Source organism: Amblyraja radiata, chromosome 7 (assembly GCF_010909765.2).
Source record: "Amblyraja radiata isolate CabotCenter1 chromosome 7, sAmbRad1.1.pri, whole genome shotgun sequence".
NCBI lineage: Eukaryota > Metazoa > Chordata > Chondrichthyes > Rajiformes > Rajidae > Amblyraja > Amblyraja radiata.
The window spans coordinates 50,023,898-50,049,463 of record NC_045962.1 but is presented as its reverse complement, the minus strand read 5'-3'; the positions used below and the strand labels follow the sequence as shown (position 1 = coordinate 50,049,463).

Below are 25,566 nucleotides of genomic sequence, written 5' to 3'. Positions count from 1 at the left end.
GAAGAAAGACTGGATAGACTTGGTTTATACTCTCTAGAATTTAGGAGATTGAGAGGGGATCTTATAGAAACTTATAAAATTCTTAAGGGGTTGGATAGGCTAGATGCAGGAAGATTGCTCCCGATGTTGGGGAAGTCCAGGACAAGGGGTCACAGCTTAAGGATAAGGGGGAAATCCTTTAAAACCGAGATGAGAAGAACTTTTTTCACACAGAGAGTGGTGAATCTCTGGAACTCTCTGCCACAGAGGGTAGTCGAGGCCAGTTCATTGGCTATATTTAAGAGGGAGTTAGATGTGGCCCTTGTGGCTAAGGGGATCAGAGGGTATGGAGAGAAGGCAGGTACGGGATACTGAGTTGGATGATCAGCCATGATCATATTGAATGGCGGTGCAGGCTCGAAGGGCCGAATGGCCTACTCCTGCACCTAATTTCTATGTTTCTAAATTTAGTTTCAAAGCACAATCCCAAACATGACTTCTATAAACATCCTGTTACTGAATGCAATCACGACATTGGAAAAATATATAAGATTGTATACATCTGTGGCTCAGTGGTAATTCCTCCCACTCTAAGTCAAGAGGTGATGGGTTCATGTTCTCCTCTTGATATTTGAGCACATAATCTAGTTTGATAACCTCAGTGCCGATCAGAGAGAATGCTGAGCTATCTTTTAAATAACACTGATAGATAACTCAGAACAAGGCCTGGAAATTAAAGTAAGGGTATTCTCCTCAGTCCATCATGTGTTTATCCTTTAAACATATGCTGGACACCAACCAGTGATCACCCGTACACTAGTTCAATCCTACACACTCGGGACAAGTTACAGAAGCTAATTAATCTAAAAACCCGCATGTCTTTGGAATGTGGGAGGGAAAATGTACAAACTCCGTGCAGACAGCATCCGCAGTCAGAATCAAACCCAAGTCTCTGGCACTGGAAGGCAGCAATTCTACTGCTGCAGCACTGTTCCGCAAGGAAATGTGCTGGGACCACTTCTGTTTGTGATATACATAAATGACTTGGATGTAAATGTAGGCAGGTTCATTCGTAGGTTTGCAGATGACACCAAGATTGCTGGGGTTGTGGATTTTGAGGAAGCCTGTCACAGTATACAGCAGGAATAGATCAGCTATAGAAATGGGCAGAGAAATGGCAGATGGAGTTTAATCAGAGCAAGTGTGAGGTGTTACATTTTGGCAGGTCAAATGTAAAGTGAAAATATACAATGAATGGCAAAAGTGTAAAATAAGTCACATCGCTTTCAAAGGTTAGGGCAATGAGTACAAGAGTCAGGAAGTCATGATGCAGCTTGCATTATGAGAATTTGGTTAGGCCACATTTGGAATATTGCGTGCAGTTCTGGTCTTCCCATTGCAGGAAGAATGTGGAGGCTTTGGAGAGGATGCAGACGTTTACCAGAATTATGTCTGGATTATGGGGTATTAACTGCATTGGACAGACTTGGTTTGTTTGCTCTGTGACACCGGAGCTTGCAGGAGGACCTGATATAAGTATATAAAATTATGAGGGGCACAAATTAGGGAGACAATCAGAACTTATTTTTCCATCAGGATGAAAATATCAAATACTAGAGGACAGTTTAAAGTTGAGCGGGGGAAAATTTAAAGGAGATGTGCAGGGCAAGTGTTTTTACACAGAAAGTGGTGAGTGTGTGAAACTCGCCGCCGGGTGTGGTGGTAGATAAGATAGAGGCATTTAAGTCTCTTGGATGTATGTACGATTATGCAGGGAATGGAGGGATATGGATTATGTGCAGGCAGATAACAGTTGGTGCTGGCATCATGTTCGCCACAGACATTGCCTGCCACAGGGCCTGTTCATGCACGTACTTTTCTAGGTTCTAAGCACAATCACTCAAATTACGTTATCACATTCCTGACTGAATACTGCCTTTACTATGTCACAGCAATATCTACTATTTGTAAACACTTATTTAGTGGTCAAATGGGTTTGAAGAGTTTGAAGACATGAAAAGCATTAAAAAAAAATCCTGACATCACTGTGATGGGCATGGAGCTGCAGGTGAGTGAGGTGAGGTGGTAAACAATCTGCTTTATAGAAATCAAAGTAATTTTACTCATGAAGGAAACATCATTTTTTAGTAACAGTTGGCTTTTTCACATGTGTGGAAGTAGTGCACCTGATCCACATTATTCATACATATGAATGAATCACAGCAGTAGCACTCCAACACTGACCTGAGATGGAAGGGTGGTAAGAGTAAAATGAGGAAGTACTCAGCTAGTTATGCAGCATCTGTGGAGAAGGAAACAGAGTAAACCGTTCCACACAAATGTTGCCTGAACTACCGATTACTTCCCGTGTTTCATGTTTAACTTCCTTATTTTCAGCCCACAAGGTGTTTTGCCTCTTTAGAAGGGTAGTTCCTATTGGTATCACCGTTGCAGCATAAAAATGTAGGTTTTGGTTGTCACCCAAGAGAAAACAAGAGTTCAAATTGTCAGCTGAACACAATTCATGCTCACAGTTATTCTAGTTGATTCTGGGAGACCATCCCTGTATACAAAGAAAGAACTTAATGCAGAAGCTGCCACATCAAGCTTATCTCTTGCCATGATATCTTGATCAACACCATTAGAGCAGTTGTTTGTGTTCATCTCATATTGATTCATTCTGATCTTACTGTGAATTGGCTACGGATAAACACAGCATTAATTCAATTTTGAGATTCCATTTCTTGAAGAGTGCAAATGGTATCAGAGATTTACTGAAGCTGTTGACTGCATCTTGCTCACCACGGGCACTCAATGCAATGTTCAATGACTTCTCAAAGGCTCTTCATTCTCCGAAGATTGCATTCTTTAAAAACACAACTCTTTCATCTTCTGACAGCCTGCCAAATTCATGTTCCGCGACCTAAAATAAACAAAGACAGGAAAAATAGAGTTAAAAGATGGAAGGTTGTTGGTATCAAAATTCCCCCTCCCACAAATTGCATAAGGCCAAACAGGAAATGTTCCTCAGTAACTAAGGGCATCAGGTTTTGACGGAATATCTGTCTGCCTCTTCCATCACACAAACTGAGCTTCAAATTCACGTGATCAGGAAGCGGACGCTAAAATACAACTGCCCAAGATAGCAAAAAAAAAATTGCTGGGCTGTGGACGTAGCATGGCCGACAACAGAAACCAACCTCCCCCCACCCCATCAATTCAATCTATACTTCATAAGGCCTTGGGAAACCAGTCCACATTAGCAAGGGCCATCCACTCCCCAGTCATTCCTTCTTCACCCCTTTCGCATTGGGCGGAAGACGCAAAAGTCTGGAAGCACACATCATAGATTCAGCAACAATTTCTTCCATGCTGCTATCAGACTCTTGAAAAGATCTCGCATATGCCAAGGATGAATTCCCGTTCTCCCAATCTACTTCAATACAGCCCTTGAATATTTTTTATCTGTACTTTCTGTATAGATAAAACTATATCTGTAACCCTATATTCTACTACCTTTCTCTTCCGTTATCTGTTGTTTCTGCTTGCTCCTTACCCACTGAAATCATTTCCGTGTATCTCGACTCCATGTTATCACATCGGAAGGCCCAGACCACGGGTGAACATCTGGGAAGATCGGAGGGGAGGCTGGCTGGACTATGGTGCCTTCCTCACCAACTTTCTGTGTTTGTGCTTTTTTTTAAATTCTATTTTATTTTTAATATGTTTTATTATTTATTATTTATTTATTTTTATGATACTGACTGTAAAGGGAAATTCATTTCGTTGTCTCTAATTGAGACAATGACAATAAATTTGAATACAATACCCCTGTTCCAATCCCTCCTGATCTATGTCCAAGATACCTCACATGTCCTTCGTCTCTTTAAAGATTTCCGCTTTCCAGGCCCCTACTCCCTCATCTTTTCTATGGATGTTCAGTCACTCTACACCTCCATCCTCCACCGAAAGGCCTTAAAAGCCCCGTTTCTTCCTCGACCGCAGAACCAGCCAATTTCCCTCTACTGTCTCCTCCACCCAGCTGGGCTGAGACAGTCCTCACTCTCAACAACGTCTCCTCTGACTCCTCCAACTTCCTCCAAATCAAAGGCGTAGCTATGGGCACCCGCAAGGGCTCTAGCCATGCCTGCCTCTTTGTAGGGTGCGTTGAACAATCCCTGTTCCAGGCATACACTGGCCTATCCCCGAACTCTACATTCATGCTACCTCCTGAAGCCCATGCAGAAGTCATGAACTACATTAACTGCACCACCAATTTCCATCCTGCACTCGAATCACTTGGACCATCTCCGCCACCTCCTTCCCCTTTCTTGATCTCACCGTCTATATCGCAGGAGATATATTATCAACTGACATCTATTATAAACCTACTGACTGCCACAACTATCTAGACTACACTTCTTCCCACCCTGCTTCCTGCAAAGACTCAATCCCCTACTCTCAATTGCTCCATCTACACCGCATCTGTGCCCAAGATGAGGTGTTCCATACCAGGACATCCGCGATGTCCTCATTCTTTAGGGAACAGGGAATCATAGATGGAAGAGGGGAACCCTGGCCCTAACACGTGTCTCCTTAGCACCACGCAGCTCCACTCTTACTCCCCCTCCCTCCAGTCGCAACAGTGACAGAGTCCCCCTGGTCCTTACCTTTCACCCCATCAGCCATCACATACAACACATAATCCTCCAACATTTTTGCCACCTCCAACGGGATCCCACCATCTCCACCCCTTTCCGCCTTCCGCAGAGACCCTCCACAACTCCCTGGTTAACTCATCCCTTCCCACCCAAACCACTCCCATCCCAGGTACCTTCCCCTGCAACCGCAGTGGATGCAACACCTGTCCCTATACCTTCTCCCTCGACTCCATCCAAGGACCCAAACAGTCTTTCCAGGTGAGGCAGAGGTTCACTTGCACCTCCTCCAACCTCATCTACTGCATCCGCTGTTCCAGGTGTCAACCTCTCTACATCAGAGAGACCAAGCGCAGACTCGGCAATCATTTAGCTCAACACATCCGGTCAGTCCGTCTTAACCAAGCTGATCTCCTGGTGGCCCAGCACTTCAACTCCCCCTCCCATTCCCAATCTGACCTTTTTGTCCTGGGCCTCCTCCATTGTCAGAGTGAGACCCAGCACAAATTGGAGGAACAGCACCTCCTATTTCGCATGGGAAATTTACACTCCAGCGGTATGAGTTAACTTCTCTAACTTCAGGTAGCCCTTGCTCTCTCTCTCTCTTCTTTCCCTCCCCCTTCCCAGTCCTCCCACTTGTCCCACTGTTCCGCCTACTTTCTTTCTTTGTCCTACCCCCTCCCCTGATATCAGTCTGAAGAAGGGTCTCGACCTGAAACGTTGCCAATTCCTCCTCTCCATAGATGCTGCCTCACCCGCTGAGTTTCTCCAGCATTTTGTGTCTACCTTCATATTTCGCTTGGGCAGCTTACAAACAATCGGTATGTGTAATCATTTCCCTAACGTCAAGTAACCCTTGCATCCCCTCTCTCTCCATCCATCCCCTACTCTAGTCGTTGTATTGATGTCAATGTCGTCCTGGTGAGTTTAATTGTTTGTAACTCATTTTCACCTAGCCCAAAGTTAACTATGGCTTGTTGCTTTCATCACGTTATTTTTTTGCATATCTTTCATTCATTTGTTCTATATCTCTCTATATCACCACCTATATCTCATTTCCTTTTCCCCTGACTCTCAGTCTGAAGAAGGGTCTCAACCCGAAACGTCACCTATTCCTTTACTCCCGAAACCTGTCTGACCTGTCGAGTTATTCCAGCTTTTTGGGTCCATCTTGGATTTAAAACAGCACCTGCAGTTCCTTCTTACACGTAAAGTAAGGGTTTGATCATACTCTTATATGGTATAATTTGCCTGGATAGCACACAAAACATTTTCACTGTCTCTCAGTAAACGTGACAATAATAAAAAATTACCAATTATCACAGAACATTTTTCTTTTAATGAAAACCTATAACTGCAGATGTATCCAACAGAAAACCCGAACCATTAACTCTGTTTCAGCTTCAGCAGGCACTGCGGAACCCGCTGAGTGTTCCAGCAATTTTCCCTCAATTCCTCTTGGTGTATGTACATAGTTGTCCAGTTGCTCACTGCAAATGTTGCATGAACACCCCCTCAAACATACCAGAATGGCATAAAGGTGTGGTAGTTATGTTAGAAGAACAGCAAATTAGAGGGTTTAACAAATAATTTGAGAAAAAGATTTAGATTTAAATAGCACCTTTCACAACTTTAGGACATACTAAACCGCCTTACCATTTCCTGAACGGCAGTCACTGATGCAATTCAGGAAACCAGCATCCAATTTATTCCCAGAGACGGCAATGGGATTAAAAAAAAAAGAGCGATTTAAATTGGTTAAGTATTATTTGAATCAAGGGATATAGTACCATTGCTGTTTATTGAAGAAAGTGCCTTGTGATATATCACTGCTACATGAGAAAGAGGACAGGGGTCTATTTAACATAATCCAACAGACTTTGACACTGCAGCACTCCCACAATATCCACCACAATAAATCTGTAAATACAATGCTGGTCGATATCAAAGAGAATATTAAGCTGTTAGACTATTGTGTAACAGTTTACTGCTGTATGTTGAGGAGAGGAACCTGCCACCTTGCATTGGCGTTGGCACAACTCCAGGCCCACACCCAATGTGATTGACACTTAACTGCCCTCACAGGCTGCTGTTATTTGATTGAATCAAACTACCACCCACAGGATCGCCTTCAGCATCTCAGGAAAAGGTAGAAAGTGATGAATGCTGACTGTAGCAGCATCAGACACATTGCAAAAATGAATAAAGATATCTTGACCTCATGGTCCTGTTGAGACTGTCAAAAACAAACTCCTTGAAGAGCTATTAAAACAAAGGGGAACTAACTTTATGTCTACCGAAACCTGATGGTTACATATGATATTTACAGGTAGTTCTGCTGGTTGGAAACACTTTATACCAGGGGCCGGCAACCTTGTTCTGCATAGAGGCCAGGACGCATGTCTGTGAGCTGATGGCGGGCCACATCTATCATGTGTTCACATAGACCTCGCACCCATCCCACGCTGGATGGCAGGCATCAAATCACGTGTTCACATGGATCCCGCCCCTTCAATGACGCCACCGGGAGCACTGGCCCCTAGTTATGGGCGCTCACCAACACGGCGTACCTAGGTCCATTGCATTGGCTCTGTCCTGAAGGCGGTGGCTCAAATACTCATACTCACTTGTCCCTGGTCCATTGACAACCCCGATCCCGATAATGAAGCCCAGACACAGAAGGCGCGTGGCTATACTGGCGGCTTTGCGCTGGATGCGGTACAGCCAGAGTTCGGCACTCGGCGGCTCCGCAATTGCGGCCGCCAGCATAGGCCTCCTTGCGTCACCGTGCCTGGGCAACTCGGGCCCGGGAGGTACTGGAGATGAAGGAAGACAGCGGGCAGGATGACTACGGAAAAAAAAAAAACGCCTGCGGGCCGGATGATTTTGGGTTACGGGCCACATTCGGCCCGGGGGCCGTAGGTTGCCGACACCTGCTTTATACAAAGGGTGCAGAAGCATGGAAGTTAGGAGCAGGAATAGACCTTTTTGGCCCTTCATGCCTGCTCTGCCATTCCATACATTTTCTCTTTTGCACTACCTGTCGTACACATGTATGGATATGAAATGATCTGCCTGGATAGCACGCAAAACAACGTTTTTCACACATTTCTGTGGCAAGCGAGAGACTGGCAGAATTGAATGTATAAAGAGAGGGGTACAGTTTAAAGGAGATGTGCGGGGCAAGTTGCTTTACACAGAGAGTGGTGGATGCCTGGAACGTGCTCCCTGGGGTGGTGATGGAGGCAGATGCGATAGATGCATTTAAGAATTTTTTGGATATGCAGGGGATAGTGGATTATGGACCACCTGCAGGCAGGGAAGTTTAGTTTAATGGCACAGATATTATGGGCCAAAGGATCTGTTCCTCTGCTGTTCTTTTCTTTGTTCTATGATAGTATTAGCTTTCTCTTGTGAAGAAATTACAGAATATGGAACCAAGGTAGTGAAAATTAAGCAGATCCTGGAAATGTAAAATAAAAGCAGGTACATTCACAACGTTTAAGAAACATTTAGACAGATACATGGAGAGGACAGGTTTAGAGGGATATGAGCCAAATACAGGCAGGTAGGACTAGCGTAGATGAGACATGTTGGTCGATGTGGAAAGTTGGGCCAAAGGGCCTGTTTTCATGCTGTATGACTATGACTAAACTGAAATAACTGGAAACACCCAACAGAAAAGCTCTGAGGAAGGAGTTTCATGTGAATCGTTTACTGTTTCTCTTACAACAGACGTGGCCTAACATGCTGATTATTTCCAGCAATTTCCGTTTTCACTTTTATGATGGAACCAAGGCAGGTGGAAGGAGTGTAGAATAGAGTAAAGCTAAATGGCTGTCTCTCGTTCTTCCGTCTCCGAGTGACGTTGCAAATAAAGTGAAACCAACAAAAAAAGCATAAATATGCATTTTAATTAAGATGCCAGTGAAACAAACCAAAATCTAGCCAGAAAAAAACACACCAAAGTAGTGAAATTGTTGTTCTCAATCAGGCACTAGGCTGAATTTTGTCCAATTGATTTTGCTTGGCCAAACCTACCACTTCATCTTGGAAAGTTATCAAGCCAAAGAAGTCATTGTAATACTCACCAATGCTACTTGATAGCCCAGTGTCTTGAGATGCCGAACCTTCAGTGCCAACCTGTCTTTAGGGTGCACTGACCCAAGACAAAAAGCAGATGCTGGTGCACAAATCACAGCCACCCTGGAAGACACAAATAGCAGTTACATTGCAAGGAATGTTCTTTAAAGTGTTGTGCACAAGAAGATAATGAAAAATGCACACCATTGCAACTGAACTTTCTTTAAAACCATTATTATTTTGCTTTTGTACTTTTCAAAACAAATGAAGTTCCTCTTTGTTTACAGAACATCACAGGGACATAGATTTCAACACAATTATAATCCATGTTATACAATTTCAAGCTTTAATTTTGACGTTGGGAGAGGTGAGTCATGGTGGATGTCAAGTGTCATATTGGGTCCCAGTGCAAGATTGGGGCTTTCTTTATTTTGCACATAAGTCTAATACTTATAAGTTGCCGTCAGATTCTCAGACACCGCAACTCAAAAGTTCAGGCCCAACTGATTATTGACTCTGGGAAGGATCATAATTAAGCCTTACCCAGTTCCAAGCTATTATTGAGATAAAATATTCTTGAAGGCTATCATGAGAGATAGCTTGATGTTGTGCAGAATCTTCCAATCATTGTACATTTATAAAAAGTATACAATTTCTTGCTTTTCATTCATTGGCAGAATTGTATATATTAATATTAGCTGTTATTCAGAAAGTGGAATTAAGAAAAATATGAACATTATTATCTTTAACAATTACATATTGTATTTTCAAAAATATTGCATGCTTCTATAACGTGAATTGGATATGATGCTAGTAATGAATTAGGGAACATCTTTGCATTACCTGGGTCGAAATAGTTATAACGCAGTTTTGATAAGGATTTAATGAACCACTTAAAAGTTACTTTGGAAATTGGGATGCAGAAAAAAAAGCTCTTGGATTTAAACATACAGGTAGAAAGATCTGGGGTTCCATGTAACATTTCGGTGGTAATCATAGAAACATAGAAAATAGGTGCAGGAGTAGGCCATTCGGCCCTTCGAGCCTGCACCGCCATTCAACATGATCATGGCTGATCATGGCTAATCAGACGCCAATGACTCTAAGAACACAGCTGTCAGTAGTTAAAGGGAATAAATAGGACACTAAAGAGTTTAAGTAATGTCTTGACCGAGACTGGACAGGAATGAGTTAAGGTATTCCCAGCATTTATGGTGGTTCAGAACAACTCCAGTTAGAGACAGGATTAATGCCGTCTGAAGCACCTGCACCGCTCGGCCTCGCACCTTCCTGTTGGCTGGCGGAGGAGGGGAGGCGGTAGCGAGGCGATCCCAACTGCCTCCCCCTTTGGCGGCGGCACTTGGCGGTGGACAGGGACTGCCAGCGGGCCTGTGATGACGGTGTTGTCCGAGGAGTGCGCTGCCCTTCCTTCCTCCCCACCTGCTCTGCCCCTCACCCCCCCCCCCCCCCCCTCTCTCTCTCTCTCTCTCTCTCTTGTACGCTCCCCTCCAGCCCCTCTTATCCTGGGACCCTTCCTCTCCATCCCACACTGATCCCCATTTCCGCCTCTATTCAGTCCTCACTGACATCCCCTGTGCTCCCCCCCCCCTCCCCCCATCTATTCATCCTGCACTGATCTCCCTATCCACCTCACATTGATTCTCTTGTCACTCCCCATCCATCCTACACTGGTCCCCCAATTCATCCTGTATTGACCCACTCCCCATTCATCCTGTACTGATCCCCCATCCATCCTATACTGACCCTCCCATTCATCCTGTAGTGACCCTCCCATTCATCCTGTACTGACCCCCCATCCATTTATCCTGCACCGATCCCCCCCCATCCATCCTGTAGTGATCTCCTCATTCTTCTTTTACTGATCCCCTCATTCATCCTGTACTGATCCCTCCATTCATCCTGCACAGACCCTCCGATCCACACTGCACTGACCCCCCCATTCATCCTGTACTGACCCACCCATTCATCCTGCGCTGATCCCCCCCATCCATCCTGTACTGATTCCCCCATTCAAGAAGAATGGAGGAGATCAGTCTGAAGAAGGGTCTCGACCCGAAACGTTTCCTTCGCTCCATAGATGTTGGCTCACCCGCTGAGTTTCTCCAGCATTTTTGGCTAGCCCTATTCATCCTGTACTGATCCCCCCCGTCCATCCTGTACTGATCCCCCATTTAATGCCACCGATATCTCCCGCGCTCTCCCCTCACAATTTTACCTACTCCAACCAACACACACTAATTCCCCTGCCTCAATCCATCAATTCCGCACCGATTGCCTTCTCAACCCCTCACCATCTATCCATCCCGCACTGATTCACGCACACCCCCTGACCCTACTGTACTGGAAATGTCTACAGAGCAAACATTTGCTATGTTTGATAACAGAATGCAATCAAATGTGCTCTAATTCCTAATGTTATTATTTGTTATAATCCATAAAGATGGATTGATTAAATTGTGAACACGTGAAACATTAAAACCGCAGTGTTTGATAGTCACTGCTACCTTTGACACGTTATTACAGAATTCATTTTAACGGCAAATCAATGCTCTTAATATGGAGTATCAGTACTGTAGTTATTTAATGAGCAACATTCACAACTATTCGTTGGATTTATCCAGGTTTTACTTCTACAGTCGGTCAAATACATCACAAATTTGGTCAGGAGATATTTCAGTTGAAATTTTAACGTTAATTCTGGTGGGAATGATGGAAACAGCGTTTATCAATAATTTTTTAAAATCTGGTGCGTACAAAATGGGTATCTTCATTGCTGTTCACAACACATACATCTAATCTGAATGTCCGGTAATGTGGCGTTTTGACACCTTTAAACATATTACCAAAAGAACAATTACTGCAGTTATGTCCTTTGGCCATCTCTTGTCAGTTAGTGTAATGTTTAACCTGTCAGATGGGTATAATCAGTTTTAACAGCTATAATAATAAAATGCCTTTAGAAATTTCCTTGCAACCTGTATATTTTGTTGTGGATAAATTATGTGGGAAACGAGAGTGTTTCTGTACCAATAGCAATAACGACCCATGCTTTGGCTATGTCATGATAATTTTCGGTCCTTCACAGAAAACATGCTTGCATCAATCTGTAGTGTGCATGGTTAAGCATATATGTTACCATGGTCCAGGATTTATTGACACAGGTTGATCATACGCTGAATAATCCAACCACATTTTTGTTTGGAAGTGGAAAGAAATAATAGAAATTGCATTCATTGCAACGTGTAAAAAGAGTTGAGATATTGCATTATAACTTTGCTGCATGTCATTGTGGTATATATCATGTTTTGATTGGTGAATATGTTTAATTTGTGACTTTATTTGAACCCGAATAATATGTGAATGCTTCATTGAGCATAATTCCAACTGGTAACTACATACTTCGTCCGAGCACATTTTCGCACGCGTCATGCAAGCCGTCTTAAATGACCACCTAAACTGTCATTTGGCAACCTAAAAAGCTGCCTAGGTTGCCCGGCTGGCAACAGGGAAAAAAAGTTAAGTGAGAGCCCTGTGAGATCAAACAACTAACATCCAGTTTACAAAATAACGTGGAGATTTATACATCAACAGGTCAGAAAGAGTGGGGCGTATATTAATTATTTTTTAAAGCATCTGTTGTTGAAGATTAATGAGTTGTTCGTTGCTTGCGGAATCCCTCAAGTTTTTCATGTGGTTTTGTATCAAGTTGCATAGTTTCAGGTTTCACATTTGGAATCTATTTTGGAGCTGGGTTCAGCTGGGGGTCCACGGAAGTTGGAAGAATTCTGCTTACTGGGAATAAAGACCCGAGGCAGCGCAGCACGGCCACTTCCCGTCTCTCGGGCGTGCACGTTGACACTAACACATGCCGATTCACATTTACACACACACGGCATACGCAGGTGCGATCGTATTTTATGCACGGGCAACGCATAATGCTGAAGGGTCTCGACACGAAACGTCACCCATTCCTTCTCTCCAGAGATGCTGCATGTCCCGCTGAGTTACTCCAGCTTTTTGAGTCTATCTTCATTTTCAGAGTTAAATTAAAAAAACAGAATGCTGGAGGAACTCAGCGGGCTAGGTGGCATCTGTGGAGGGAATGGATTAGAAATTGTTTCGGGCCAGGGTTCTTCTTCAATAGGTATTATTTTATCGACAGAGAAGAATTTGGAACTTTTATTGAAAAAGGAATCATGGTTGGCGACAGGACATTTGACCCTGCCCTCCTCGGAAAGCAACTCTATACTATACATGCTGTTATTTCAGAAAACAAAACCTTGCCATTAGTGTATTGTGTTGCAAGCAACAAGGAAGAAAAAACCATATGATGAAATTTTTACGTTTTTGAAAGATAAAGGAGTTCAGGTTCCAACCGATAACAATTGACTTTGAAAAAGCAACAATTAATTAACAACTAAAAAAGAACTTCCCAAACACGTCTATTTTACTTCGGAGTCACGTGAGTGACTACGTGAAGAACCCTGCCAGGACGCATGCATGTCATATCGCTACACGCATTGCGAAACGTCAGGCGGGGTGGAACGACGTTCCCCCGCAGCGGCAGTTTTAAAAAGCCGGAACCAGCAGGTAAGAGTTACTCTGCGGTCTTTTTGTGTGTTTCCTATACCAACTTACAGGTGGGAAGCATGGACAAGTCTAAGAAAGCAACAAGGGCTGCGACAAAGCTGGTGGGGGAGGACCGCGGAGTAGCGGGCAGCCAGCAGCGGCCAGCGGCACTTGAATCACCGATAATGGGATCAGCTGTGCCCGATGTCGCCTCCGCACCGGCCAGATCCACTCCGCGGCCGGGAGGTAAGGCAAGACAAAAAACTAACAAAGTCGTGGACTCAGAGGAGTCCGACTTTGAGCAACCGCGGGCGGCCAGCGACCGAGAGCGCTGGAGCCGGATGGAGCGGTGTGTGGAGCATTTGCTCCAACGTGACAGGCTCCGGGAGATGGAGTCGAGTCACTGTGGGCTCTATGGAAAACCCACAGCAGCCCCTCTTGTAGGGCTGCACAGTGCTTCTCCCTCATCAGAAGAGAGCACTGGAGGTCAGTACTGGGCTGATCCTGAAGAGGGGTTCGCAGAAGAAAAATCAAGTGTGCAGGGGATGCAGGAACGAGAAAATCTGCTGGACATGGTGTCCAACTTCATACAGCCAGACCAGACTGGCGAAAACCTGGAGCAAAAGCTTGCTGCCAGTATAGACTATATGTCTTTTAACCAGCTACAAGAACAGGCTGTATTGGACACCACGTCAAGACACCTGGCACCGGGCAACTGTATATCCCTGAATGTTCCAGTAGTCAATACTTGTATATGGAAACATATTGGAATAGGAGTTAGAGGCATGGATGTCAAACTCCAAAAGGTATTAAAACTCCTAACAGCAGGGATAACAGCACTCGCCCGCACAGTGGATGAGAAGGACATGTCCCAGGACCAACAGGATGCACTGGCATTGCTTTGCAACACTCAATACGAGATAAATAGCATCAGGAAGAATGCCATCCGACCCACTTTAAATCCGAAATTCGCGGGTCTGTGCAAACCTGGGAACATAAAACCACCAATACTACTATTTGGAGGTAACCTATCGAAGCAAGTCAAGGAGCTCGATGAGGAAGCAAAAACCCTGGGACTCATAAAAGGGACTTCATCAAAAACCCACTACAGCCACAGACAGCATCCCTACGCACCCACCAGTAGAACAAGACCGACTGGTGAAAGCTCGAAGGTCCGGTACACCAAACATGAGTCTTTTTTAGGCCATGGCCCAGGCCGGCCTTCTTGGAAGATACGCGAACCTCCAACATCAACCAAACCACAAACCCAGACACCACCGCCTCAACATCAACGAAGGATTTACAAAAATAAGTAAACCTGCCACTGGTGACTATGGAGGTAGGTGGGTCTGGTTCCCTACAAAATACAGGGAGCATGGAGGTTGGGGGGAGATTACACTCCTTTCTGGATGCATGGAGCATGTTAACTACCGATACTTATATTTTAAGCAGTATCCAGGGATATACAATAGAATTTATACACAAGTACAGCCCTCCAGTTCAACATATACCGAACCGAATGTTCGTACTTTCTGGTAAAGAGAAATCAGAAGCGCATGCTGAACTGGAGAGGCTTTACGCAAAAGGTGTAATTGAAAAATCCCAACACGAACCGCTAGAATTCGTGTCCAATATATTTACCAAAAACAAAAAAGATGGTGGTTGTCGCATCATCATAGATCTGACCAAATTGAATACATTTGTACAATATATTCATTTTAAAATGGAAACCTTTGTTACTGCTAAACAATTGATTTCCAAAGGTTACTTCATGGTTAGCATCGATTTAAAAGATGCTTACTATTCAGTGCCTATACGAGGTGACCACAGATGTTTCTTAAAATTCAACTGGATGGGACAGCTCTGACAGTATAGAGCGCTGCCAAATGGGTTAACATCAGCCCCCAGACTGTTCACAAAAATTTTGAAACCAGCCCTAGCGTTTCTACGGAAACGAAAACACATGGTCATGGCATATCTAGATGACATACTTATTGTGGGCAAAACTTTGGAATTGGCCAAACAAACTGTGTGGCTGGCAGTATAGAGCGCTGCCAAATGGGTTAACATCAGCCCCCAGACTGTTCACAAAAATTTTGAAACCAGCCCTAGCGTTTCTACGGAAACGAAAACACATGGTCATGGCATATCTAGATGACATACTTATTGTGGGCAAAACTTTGGAATTGGCCAAACAAACTGTGTGGCTGGCAGTATAGAGCGCTGCCAAATGGGTTAACATCAGCCCCCAGACTGTTCACAAAAATTTTGAAACCAGCCCTAGCGTTTCTACGGAAACGAAAACACATGGTCATGGCATATCTAGATGACATACTTATTGTGGGCAAAACTTTGGAATTGGCCAAACAAACTGTAACAGCCACAAAAGGTGCCACCAATTCCATCTCCAGCTGTGGAGGTAGATGGACTGCTCAGGAGGCATCATTATTACTCACACTGGGCATAAACTACCTGGAAATGTTGGGTGCATTCTATGGCCTAAAGTCATATTGGGACGACAGATGGCACAATGGGCTAAGTGTTCGGCTGGCAACCGGAAGGTAGCCGGTTCGAATCCCGCTTGGAGTGCATACTGTCGTTGTGTCCTTGGGCAAGACACTTCACCCACCTTTGCCTGTGTGTGAATGTGCGTGAGTGATTGGTGGTGGTCGGAGGGGCCGTAGGCGCAGATTGGCAGCCACGCTTCCGTCAGTTTGCCCCAGGGCAGCTGTGGCTACAGAAGTAGCTTACCACCACCGAGTGTGACTGAGGAGTGAATGAATAATGCGATGTAAAGCGCCTTGAGTATTAGAAAGGCGCTATATAAATCCCATCCATTATTATTATTATATTGTATTGGGTCATATCACCAGCATGTTAGACTACAGATTGACAATACCACCGTGGTAGCATATATCAACCACATGGGTGGAAGCAAATCGACATCATGTGACAATCTGGCTAATACAATTTGGCAGTGGTGTACCCAGAGAGATATTTGGATATCAGCTACTTACTTACCAGGTAAACTAAATTTAGTGGCAGACACCAGGTCACGCAAATTTAATGAAAACACCGAATGGATGTTGAATAAAAAAGTATTTGCTGATATTACAGCACGATATGGAACCCCAGATATCGATCTATTCGCATCCAGGCTTAATCACCAGTTATCAAATTATGTTTCATGGGAACCAGACCCTGGGGCAGCGGCGACAGATGCATTTTCGCTGCATTGGGGGAAATTGTTTAGTTATGCATTCCCTCCTTTCTGCCTCATCAGTCGGGTATTAAGGAAAATACAGCAGGACTCTGCGTCTGGTATTTTGGTAGTACCCGATTGGCCTACTCAACCATGGTTCCCAGTGATACTGAACATGGTATTAGAACCATGTATCACCATCCCGAATAGACCAGACTTGTTGGTTCATCCCGTAACAAGGGATAGCCACCCATGCCATAACTATTTGAATTTATTAATTTGTAGAGTTTAAGAATACCTCTACTACAGCTGGGACTGACGGACCGAACAGTGAACATGATTTCGGCGGCCCAAAGACAGTCCACCAAAAAACAGTATCTGGTCTATATCAGGAAGTGGGAGATGTATTGTAACAAAAACAGCATCACCTACAGAGATATGAACATCCCGTCTGTTCTGGAATACCTGGCAGGCCTCCATTATGATGAGGGGCTCAGTTATAGTGCCATCAACTGCGCCAGAAGTGCCTTATCAACTTATCTATGGCAGGGAACAGAGCGTCACTCTGTTGGAACTCACCCACTGGTAACAAAACTTATGAGGGGAATTTTTAATACCAATCCCCCAAGAACCAGGTACTCCCAAATATGGGATGTGAGTATTGTCCTGAAGATGCTCAGGAATTGGTCTCCAGCAACAGCTCTGTCCCTACATAGACTGACATTAAAAACAGTCATGCTAATGGCATTGGTCACGGCACAGAGGGTACAGTCATTACATAAATTAAGACTGGACAACATGACTTCTTCATCTGAAAATATTACGTTTCATATTTATGAATTAGTAAAGCAGAACAGACAGGGATCAGCGGGCCTCAATATAGAATTTAGGCCTTACCCAACAGATGATCGTCTCTGTATAGTAAGACATTTGTCGTTATACATGGAGAAAACGAAAATCATCAGAGGCAATGAGAAGGCACTTTTAGTCAGCCATAAGCAACCACACAAAAGAGTGACGGTCCAGACCATCTCAAGATGGCTGAAACAGGTTCTAACACAGGCTGGGGTGGATACTAATATTTTTAAATCTCATTCCACCAGGGCTGCAGCTACATTGGCAGTTATGCAGTTGGATGTACCAATGGACCAAATCCTCAAGGCAGCAGGATGGTCAGGGGAAAAAACATTCCAACTATTTTATAATAAACCAGTCATGAAACCTGGAACGTTTGCAGAAACAATTTTAAGTTCTGTAATTTAATTTACCCCATAAATAGGGGTTATAATTTGTGTTAATAAATTTCATGGATTTTAATGTCGGATTCATGTCTAAATTATGTTGACACAATTCCTCCTACAGTCATTAAGGCAGATGTGATGCATGGACTCGTTTCCACGGCATGAAATCACAGAGCTTTGAAATCTTCACGTAGTCACTCACGTGACTCCGAAGTAAAATAGTAAGATTAAACGAGAACTTACCAGTTCGAAGTTTGATCATTATTTTATGAGGAGTACGTTGAGGGAATACGTGCCCTCCGCTCCCACCCATGGTCATATACTCAACTGGTATTTCTTTCTCTAATCTTACTATGTTTAAGTCATTACAGTTACAGTTACATTACATTACAGGGACGACAGATGGCACAATGGGCTAAGTGTTCGGCTGGCAACCGGAAGGTAGCCGGTTCGAATCCCGCTTGGAGTGCATACTGTCGTTGTGTCCTTGGGCAAGACACTTCACCCACCTTTGCCTGTGTGTGAATGTGTGTGAGTGATTGGTGGTGGTCAGAGGGGCCGTAGGCGCAGATTGGCAGCCACGCTTCCGTCAGTCTGCCCCAGGGCAGCTGTGGCTACAGAAGTAGCTTACCACCACCGAGTGTGACTGAGGAGTGAATGAATAATGCGATGTAAAGCGCCTTGAGTATTAGAAAGGCGCTATATAAATCCCATCCATTATTATTATTATTACAGTTATCTGTGGTTTCACACCGCTGCTTTGAAGAATGACACGCATGCGTCCTGGCGCGGTTCTTCACGTATTCCCTCAACGTACTCCTCATAAAATAATGATCAAAGCTTCTTTCAGTTTGGTCAATGTCTATGGCGAAATATTCAAACTCGTGGATTGCAACAATGGTATGCCAAGCCTGACAACGCACTTCTCATTAAGCAATTACAAGCTCTTGCCTTTGTCCCCCCTGAAGATGTTCAAGAAATATTTGATGAATTGGTGTACTCCTTAAATGCAAAAGTGAAGAAATGTTAAGTGAATTTTTGGTTTACTTCGAAAGTACATGGTTAGGAATAGTTCAAAGAGGGAGGCGAAGGAGACCACTTCACGATTGTGAATTGTGGTCAGTCTACACTCGAATTCAGGATAATTTGCCAAGAACAAACAATTCTCTTGAAGGTTGGCATCAGGTCTTTAAAAAGAGACTTAGTGTAACTCATCCCACATTGGCCAAATTACTTAAAATGATCAGAAGTGAACAGGCATCAAATGACATGTTAATTGAGCAGGCATCTACAGGGATTGACATTTCAAAGCCTAACAAAAAATATGCTGTCATTAACAAAAGAATAAAATCTATTTGCAATTCTTACAATAAAGAAGGATTGGCTTTCCTAAGAGACTTAGCTTACAATTTTTAATTGATTTTTATTCCTATTCCTATAATTTTGTTGTACCTTGTCACATTTTGAAATAGTTAAATTGTTGATCCTTGTTACATTTTAAATTAGTTATATTTTTATTCCTTGTTACATTTTATATTAGTTAAATTGCTGTTCCTTGTTACATTTTAAATTAGTTTAATTGTTATATCTTGTTACATTTTAAATTAGTTAAATTGTTATATCTTGTTACATTTTAAATGAGTTAAATTGTTGTATCTTGTTACATTTTAAATTAGTTAAATAATAAATTTGTTTGTGTATTCTTGCAGCAAATATAGCTTTAAAAAAAAGTTTCAGTGTTTCATACCTATTTAACATTTACGGTTCATCTGCGTTCAGATTGTTTTTTGGCTTAAAATCTGTCGGGGAACGAACATGACAGTGAAAAACCTCTGTGGCAATCACAGCAATTTGTAGTCACTGCAACCATTTTATAAACGCAAACTCAAGCTCCCCCCACACTCCAGTCTCCACCTCCCCCCCTGCCCCCCCCACCCTCCCGTCTCCCCCCCCTGGCCAGTGATGCATATCATTTCCTCTGTGGCAATCGCAGCACCTTGGAGTCACTGCCAAAGATCATAGAGCGGATTATTTTTGTAAGCGTTGATCTACCACTGTGCTTGGGGTTAAGAGGCTGGAATCTTTCTCTCTCTCTCGTTCTTTCTCACTCCCTCTCATCCATCCATCTATCCATCTATCTCTCGCTCTCCCTCTCTCTCTCTCCTGACATTCCCGGAATCATTTGCCGTTTTGCAAAGACAACTGCAGCTGCAGTTCCTTCCTATTGAAGAAGAACCCTGGCCCGAAACAACTCCTAATCCATTCCCTCCACAGATGCCACCTAGCCCGCTGAGTTCCTCCAGCACTCTGTGTTTTTTATTTAACTCTGAAATTGAAGATAGACACAAAAAGCTGGAGTAACTCAGCGAGACAGGCAGCATCTCTGGAGAGAAGGAATGGGTGACGTTTCGTGTCGAGACCCTTAGCATTATGCGTTGCCCGTGCATAAAATATGATCACACCTGCATACGTCCGTGTGTTTGTAAGTGTGAATCAGCGCGAGTTAGTGTCAGCATGCATGCCCGAGAGACGAGAAGAGTCCGCGCTGCGCTGCCTCGGGTCTTTATTCCCAGTAAGCAGAATTCTTCCAATTTCCGTGGACCCCCAGCTGAACCCAGCTCCAAAATAAATTCCAAATGTGAAACCTGAAACGATGCAACTTGATACAAATCCACATGAAAAACTTGAGGGATTCCGCAAGCAATGAACAAATCATTTATCTTCAACGAAAGACACTTTAATAAATAATGAATATACGCCCCACTCTTTCTGACCTGTTGATGTATAAATCTCCACATTATTTTGTAAACTGGACGTTAGTTGTTTGGTCTCATTATCAGGGGTATTACGAAATGGACTCAAAACGCGATGAAACACTAGCCATTAACTGACGGAAGCCTGCTTTAATAATTAATCATATGAAATGCACTGCCGATATGCATCAAATATTCATATAGGGAGGTTGCACAGCAGTCGAGGTCACGACCCGTGACCCGTATTGTTGCCACGCAACGCCTTCTGGAGTACAAGCGGTGAACGTCAGGTAAGCACTTACGATGGCTGCCAGTGCCCTGGGCCGTCTGTCCCTGCGGCCGAGGGGGTGAATCACCCGGTGTGGGTCACGGGTCCGGGGGGTGAATCACCCTGGTGTGGGGGTCGGGTGCCAGTGACGGTGAATCTCCCCGTGTGTGGGTCGGGGTGGGGGTGGGGAGGTGAATTATCCCGTGTGTGGGTCGGGGTCCGGGGGTCGGTGAATCACCTTGGTGTGGGGGTTGGGTGTCGATGACGGTGCATCACGGTCAGTGACGCTGGGTGGGCGGAGGGACCAGACTGTCCCCAACTCTGCTGCAGCTGACGGGGACGTTGCTGGGTTTTCGGTCCTGTGTGTCTGCTGCCCGGAGCTGCGGCCCCGTGTGTGTGTGCGCTGCTGACCCACAGCCCGTTACAGTGCGGCCGCACGGGGGACACGAGGCGGAGGGCGAGGGAGAGTGGGGGCTGTCCCGAGGGATGTGATCCTTCGACCGCTTACACCTTGGTGCTCGGGTTCAGAGTGCCCAGTCACCTTCCATCCCCGGGCGGTCTTGTGTGGGAAAATGACCCCCACCCTCCCGTCTCCCCCGGCCAGTGATGGACGCGGAGGTCTGGACCAATTGCTGACAAGTCACCCCCCCCCGGCGACGTCATGTTCGTTATTTGGCGTTGCGTCCGTTCGGTTATTTGGCTTTTCGGCAAATCCCCCTTTCAGTTATTTGGCTTTTAGGCAACCCGCCCTTTCGGTTCTTCAGCTTTTCGGCGGTGTCCGTTCGGTTAGTTGACTTTTCGGCGTTGCGCCCTTTCGGTTATTTGGTTTTTCGGCGTTGTCTCAGTTCGGTTATTTGGCTTCCACTTCTTCGCTTCGGCTTCTCGTCCTTCGACACCACGTCCGGGTACCCTTAACAATATCCCTTAATCTTATTGAGATTCTGGCTTTACACTGTTTTCGCAACATTGGAAGGACATTCTTGCTATTGAGGGAGTGCAGCGTAGATTCACAAGGTTAATTCCCGGGATGGCAAGACTGTCATATGCTGAGAGAATGGAGCGGCTGGGCTTGGAAGGATGGGAGGGAATCTTATTGAAACATATAAGATTATTAAGGGTTTGGACACGCTAGAGGCAGGAAACTTGTTCCCGATGTTGGGGGAGTCCAGAACCAGGGGCCACAGTTTAAGAATAATGGGTAAGGCATTTAGAACGGAGATGAGGAAACACTTTTTAACACAGAGAGTTGTGAATCTGTGGAATTCTCTGCCTCAGAGGGCATTGGAGGCCGGTTCTCTGGATACTTTCAAGAGAGAGCTTGATAGGGCTCTTAAAGATAGTGGAGTCAGGGGATATGGGGAGAAGGCAGGAACGGGGTACTTATTTTTTTGTGGATGTTCAGCCATTATCACATTCAATGGCGGAGCTGGCTCTAAGGGCCGAATGGCCTACTCCTGCACCTATTGTCTATTGTCTAATTCTCCCATAACTGATACACAATCGACCTCAAGCAGCAAAGCTTTTAAATAAAGCAATAAAGCTTAGTGTAGATGGCGCATGTTAGTTGGCGTGGACAAGTTGGGCCGAAAGGCCTGTTTCCACACTATATGACTCGAAAAAGTGTTGGATCAATTAAAAGGTTTGCAAAGTAATAAACCTTACCTCTGAATGTTGGTTAAATGGGCAATCTCATCGTCCTGAGGAAAAGGTACTGCAATTTTTCTCTCCTGGTCCAAAGCAATTTCAAAATCTTCAAGGGAATGTGGAAAATAGAAATTACACTTTGCATCTCTATATTTTTATAAAAACATGGTTTTGCAAGTGTAAATGTTTGAATAATCCAGTCATGTGCCATCTGTATTAAGGATGCACACTTCCATCTCTACCATCTGCAGCCGTGAGGAAGCCAGCAGTATTAACTGCTACCATTGCATGTGATAGATAGATAGATAGATAGATAGCCTTTATTGTCATTCAGACCGAAGTCTGAACGAAATTTCAGCAGTCATACATACAATACAATAAAAACAACAATAAACACATATTAACATCCACCACAGTGAGTCCACCCAGCATCTTCTCACTGTGATGGAGGCAAAAGTCTTAGGTCTGCAGTCTCTTTCCTCCTCTTCTCCCTCTGCGCTGAGGCGATACCCCCCGGGCGATGTTACAAATCAGTCCCGCGGCTCAAACTCCCGGGGTGGTCGAAGCTGCCGCCCACCAGTCCTGCAGACGCAGCCGCTGGCCCGCGGCCGAACCCCGGACTCAGGCCACCACCGCCAGAACACCGTCCCAGCCACCCTCACGTGAGTACCGTACCGTCTTCAGCCTCGGGCTGGGCCGCCCCGACATGGGCGCCGAACCTCCCTCTGGCCGGGCCGCCCCGACTTGGGCGTCGCTTCTCCCTCTGGCCGGGCTGCCCCGACTTGGGCGTCGCTTCTCCCTCTGGCCGGGCCGCCCCGACTTGGGCGTCGCTTCTCCCTCGGGCCGGGCTGCCCCGACATGGGCGCCGAACCTCCCTCGGGCTGCGAGCACCGCACCTCCCCGAGCTCGGCCGCTCCGACGGGAGCCTCGTTCCACCCTCGGGCTGGCCGCCCTCACGGGAGCGTCACAACCTCTCACGGGAGCACTGTTCCAGCCCTGAGCCGGACCGCCCTCACGGGAGCGAGCTCAGGGCGAGTCCTGACGGGCTCTGCCTCCGGAGCCTCGAGGTCGCCAGCTCCATTAGGCCTCAGCGCAGACGGAGGCAGAGAAGGGGAACACGACAAAAAAGTCGTATTCCCCCGCAGGGAGAGACTGCAAACCCCGTTTCAACCCCCCCCCCCCCCCAAAACACAAACTAAGAACCAAAAACTAGACTAACCAAAACGAAATAAACAACACAAAAAACACAAACAAACGGGACTGCCGGTGATCCGCTGCTGCCAGGGCAGCGCCGCCACTCCGGATAACATAGCATGGAAACAAGCTATTCAGCCCATCATTTCCAGGCTGACCAGTTGGCACCATTCATTTGTAAGCACTTTTCCAGCACTTAGCCTATAGCCTTCCATGCCTAGATGTTCCAAGTGCTCATCTGGCCATTTCCCATATGCTCTTAGCACGTGCCTTGGTTACATCCAACAATGGAGACCTTTAAAGCCATGCAAACTGGCCACTCACCAACTCTCCTTAATCCTGAGCTCTTCCAAAGTTCTGTTTGCCATAAGCAGAGCTGCCAAGTTTTGTCAGAGTATTTCAGTATTCTAGTACCTGAAAATCAGTATTTTGCTGAGGAAATCAGTATTTTTACGCGGTGCTTTGCTGAAAAAATGTGTTTTTTTAATGTGCAGTGATATCCATGTAAGAGTACAAGAATGCATAACTTTGCTACCAATTGACATGTCTTCTATGCACCTTACTTGACAGTGCATTCATTGCCATCTCTTTGTATACTGCTGTTTGAATGGCTGCTTCCTGCTTTTAAGCCCCAGATGATGATGTAGAAGCCATTTTGGAAGCCTCCCTCTCCCTCTCTCCCTCCCCATCCTCCCTCTCTCCCCCTTGAGCCCACCCACCGTTCTGTAAAATCAAGGCCAATCCCAATGTAACTGCAATCCCACTGGTAACCTTTCACCACTAGGCTTATCCAGAATTCTACCACTGCCTGAAAAATAATCAAAGGCTCAACTACCACTGAGAAAGTGAATTCCAAAGACTCATTGTTATACGAGAATTTTCCTGAACAGTCTGTGACCCATAGCGCTAAGTGTAAAGCCCATAGCGCTATGTTCAAAGCCCATAGCGCTCCAGCTGGTAGCGCTATTTTTAGAACCCATTGCGCTGTAGCCGACAGCTCTTTGTTTAAATTCCCACGTGTTAAACTGACAGCGCTCTGTTTAAACCTGGAGCGGGACAGGCAACGACTCTGGAGAGAAGGAATGGGTGACATTTCTGGTAGAGACCCTTCTTCAGACTGAACTGAACTCCTTATTTAAAATCCGTATTTAACAACACAAAATCGTACATCCGTATTCTAATCGCATTTCCGAATAAAATACGGAAAATCCGCACTACTTGGCAGCTCTGCATAAGGCAATGTGAACTTGCCTCGCTTACCCATCATCCGTACATTTGCTTACTTACAACCAGGCACGGAAATCGCTATCAAAATATGGGGGGGGGGGGCAATTTCTTGACGGCCACACGCGTGCATGCGCACACACGCGCGCACACACGCAAGGCTTCGGCCGTGGGTCCTGTGGACGGTAACATCGGAAGCTGACGTGGTTGGTGACCGACTCCGAACTCCAGCAACAGCAGCTTTGCTCGCCCCGAATCGTGGTGCTCGAATCGGCCCGTTCGTGGGGGCTTTCATCAGCCGGCGAGGGCTTCAACATCGGGAGCCTCGATGCAGCAGTTTGATTTTAAGCCGCGCCGAGCGCTGAAAGGCCCCTCAAACGGGCCGATTCAGCCCTTAGAAAGCGTCTGAAGTCCGGATTACAAAACACGGGGGGGGGGGGGGGGGGAAAGTTTGTCCGCCACCTCTCAAAGCATGGGGGGACGGGACGTGCCCACCTCCCACCCCAGGATTTCCGCCCACGCTTACAACGGCACAGCTGGATTTTACTTTTCCAGTCTTTGATTCCACCATCTTCCCTCCCGATGACCGTATCATCAATTTGCTTGACACCAGGTGTGCTTCCAGTTCGAGCCACTTGTGCATCTCTTTGCCCACCATAGGTGTCCATACCTTTGACTGGGAGGACATTAAACCTCTGGAATGTCCTCTTTAACCTTCCACCCACCTCCT

General features: G+C 45.4%; 1 protein-coding gene across 2 annotated transcripts in view; it reads right to left on the bottom strand.

Annotated features, from left to right (window-relative positions):
- Window positions 1-450: 450 nt before the first annotated feature.
- The window catches only part of fastkd2 (FAST kinase domains 2), a 62,506-nt gene continuing 37,390 nt past the window's right edge, over window positions 451-25,566 (bottom strand). For both annotated transcript variants that reach the window (XM_033024455.1, XM_033024454.1), the window contains 3 exons: window positions 22,437-22,524; window positions 8,729-8,843; window positions 451-2,902 (listed from right to left, as the gene is read on the bottom strand). In XM_033024455.1, coding sequence (XP_032880346.1) covers window positions 2,825-2,902; window positions 8,729-8,843; window positions 22,437-22,524 — 281 coding nt within the window. In that variant the 3' untranslated portion in view covers window positions 451-2,824. The remainder of the gene's footprint in view (window positions 2,903-8,728; window positions 8,844-22,436; window positions 22,525-25,566) is intronic.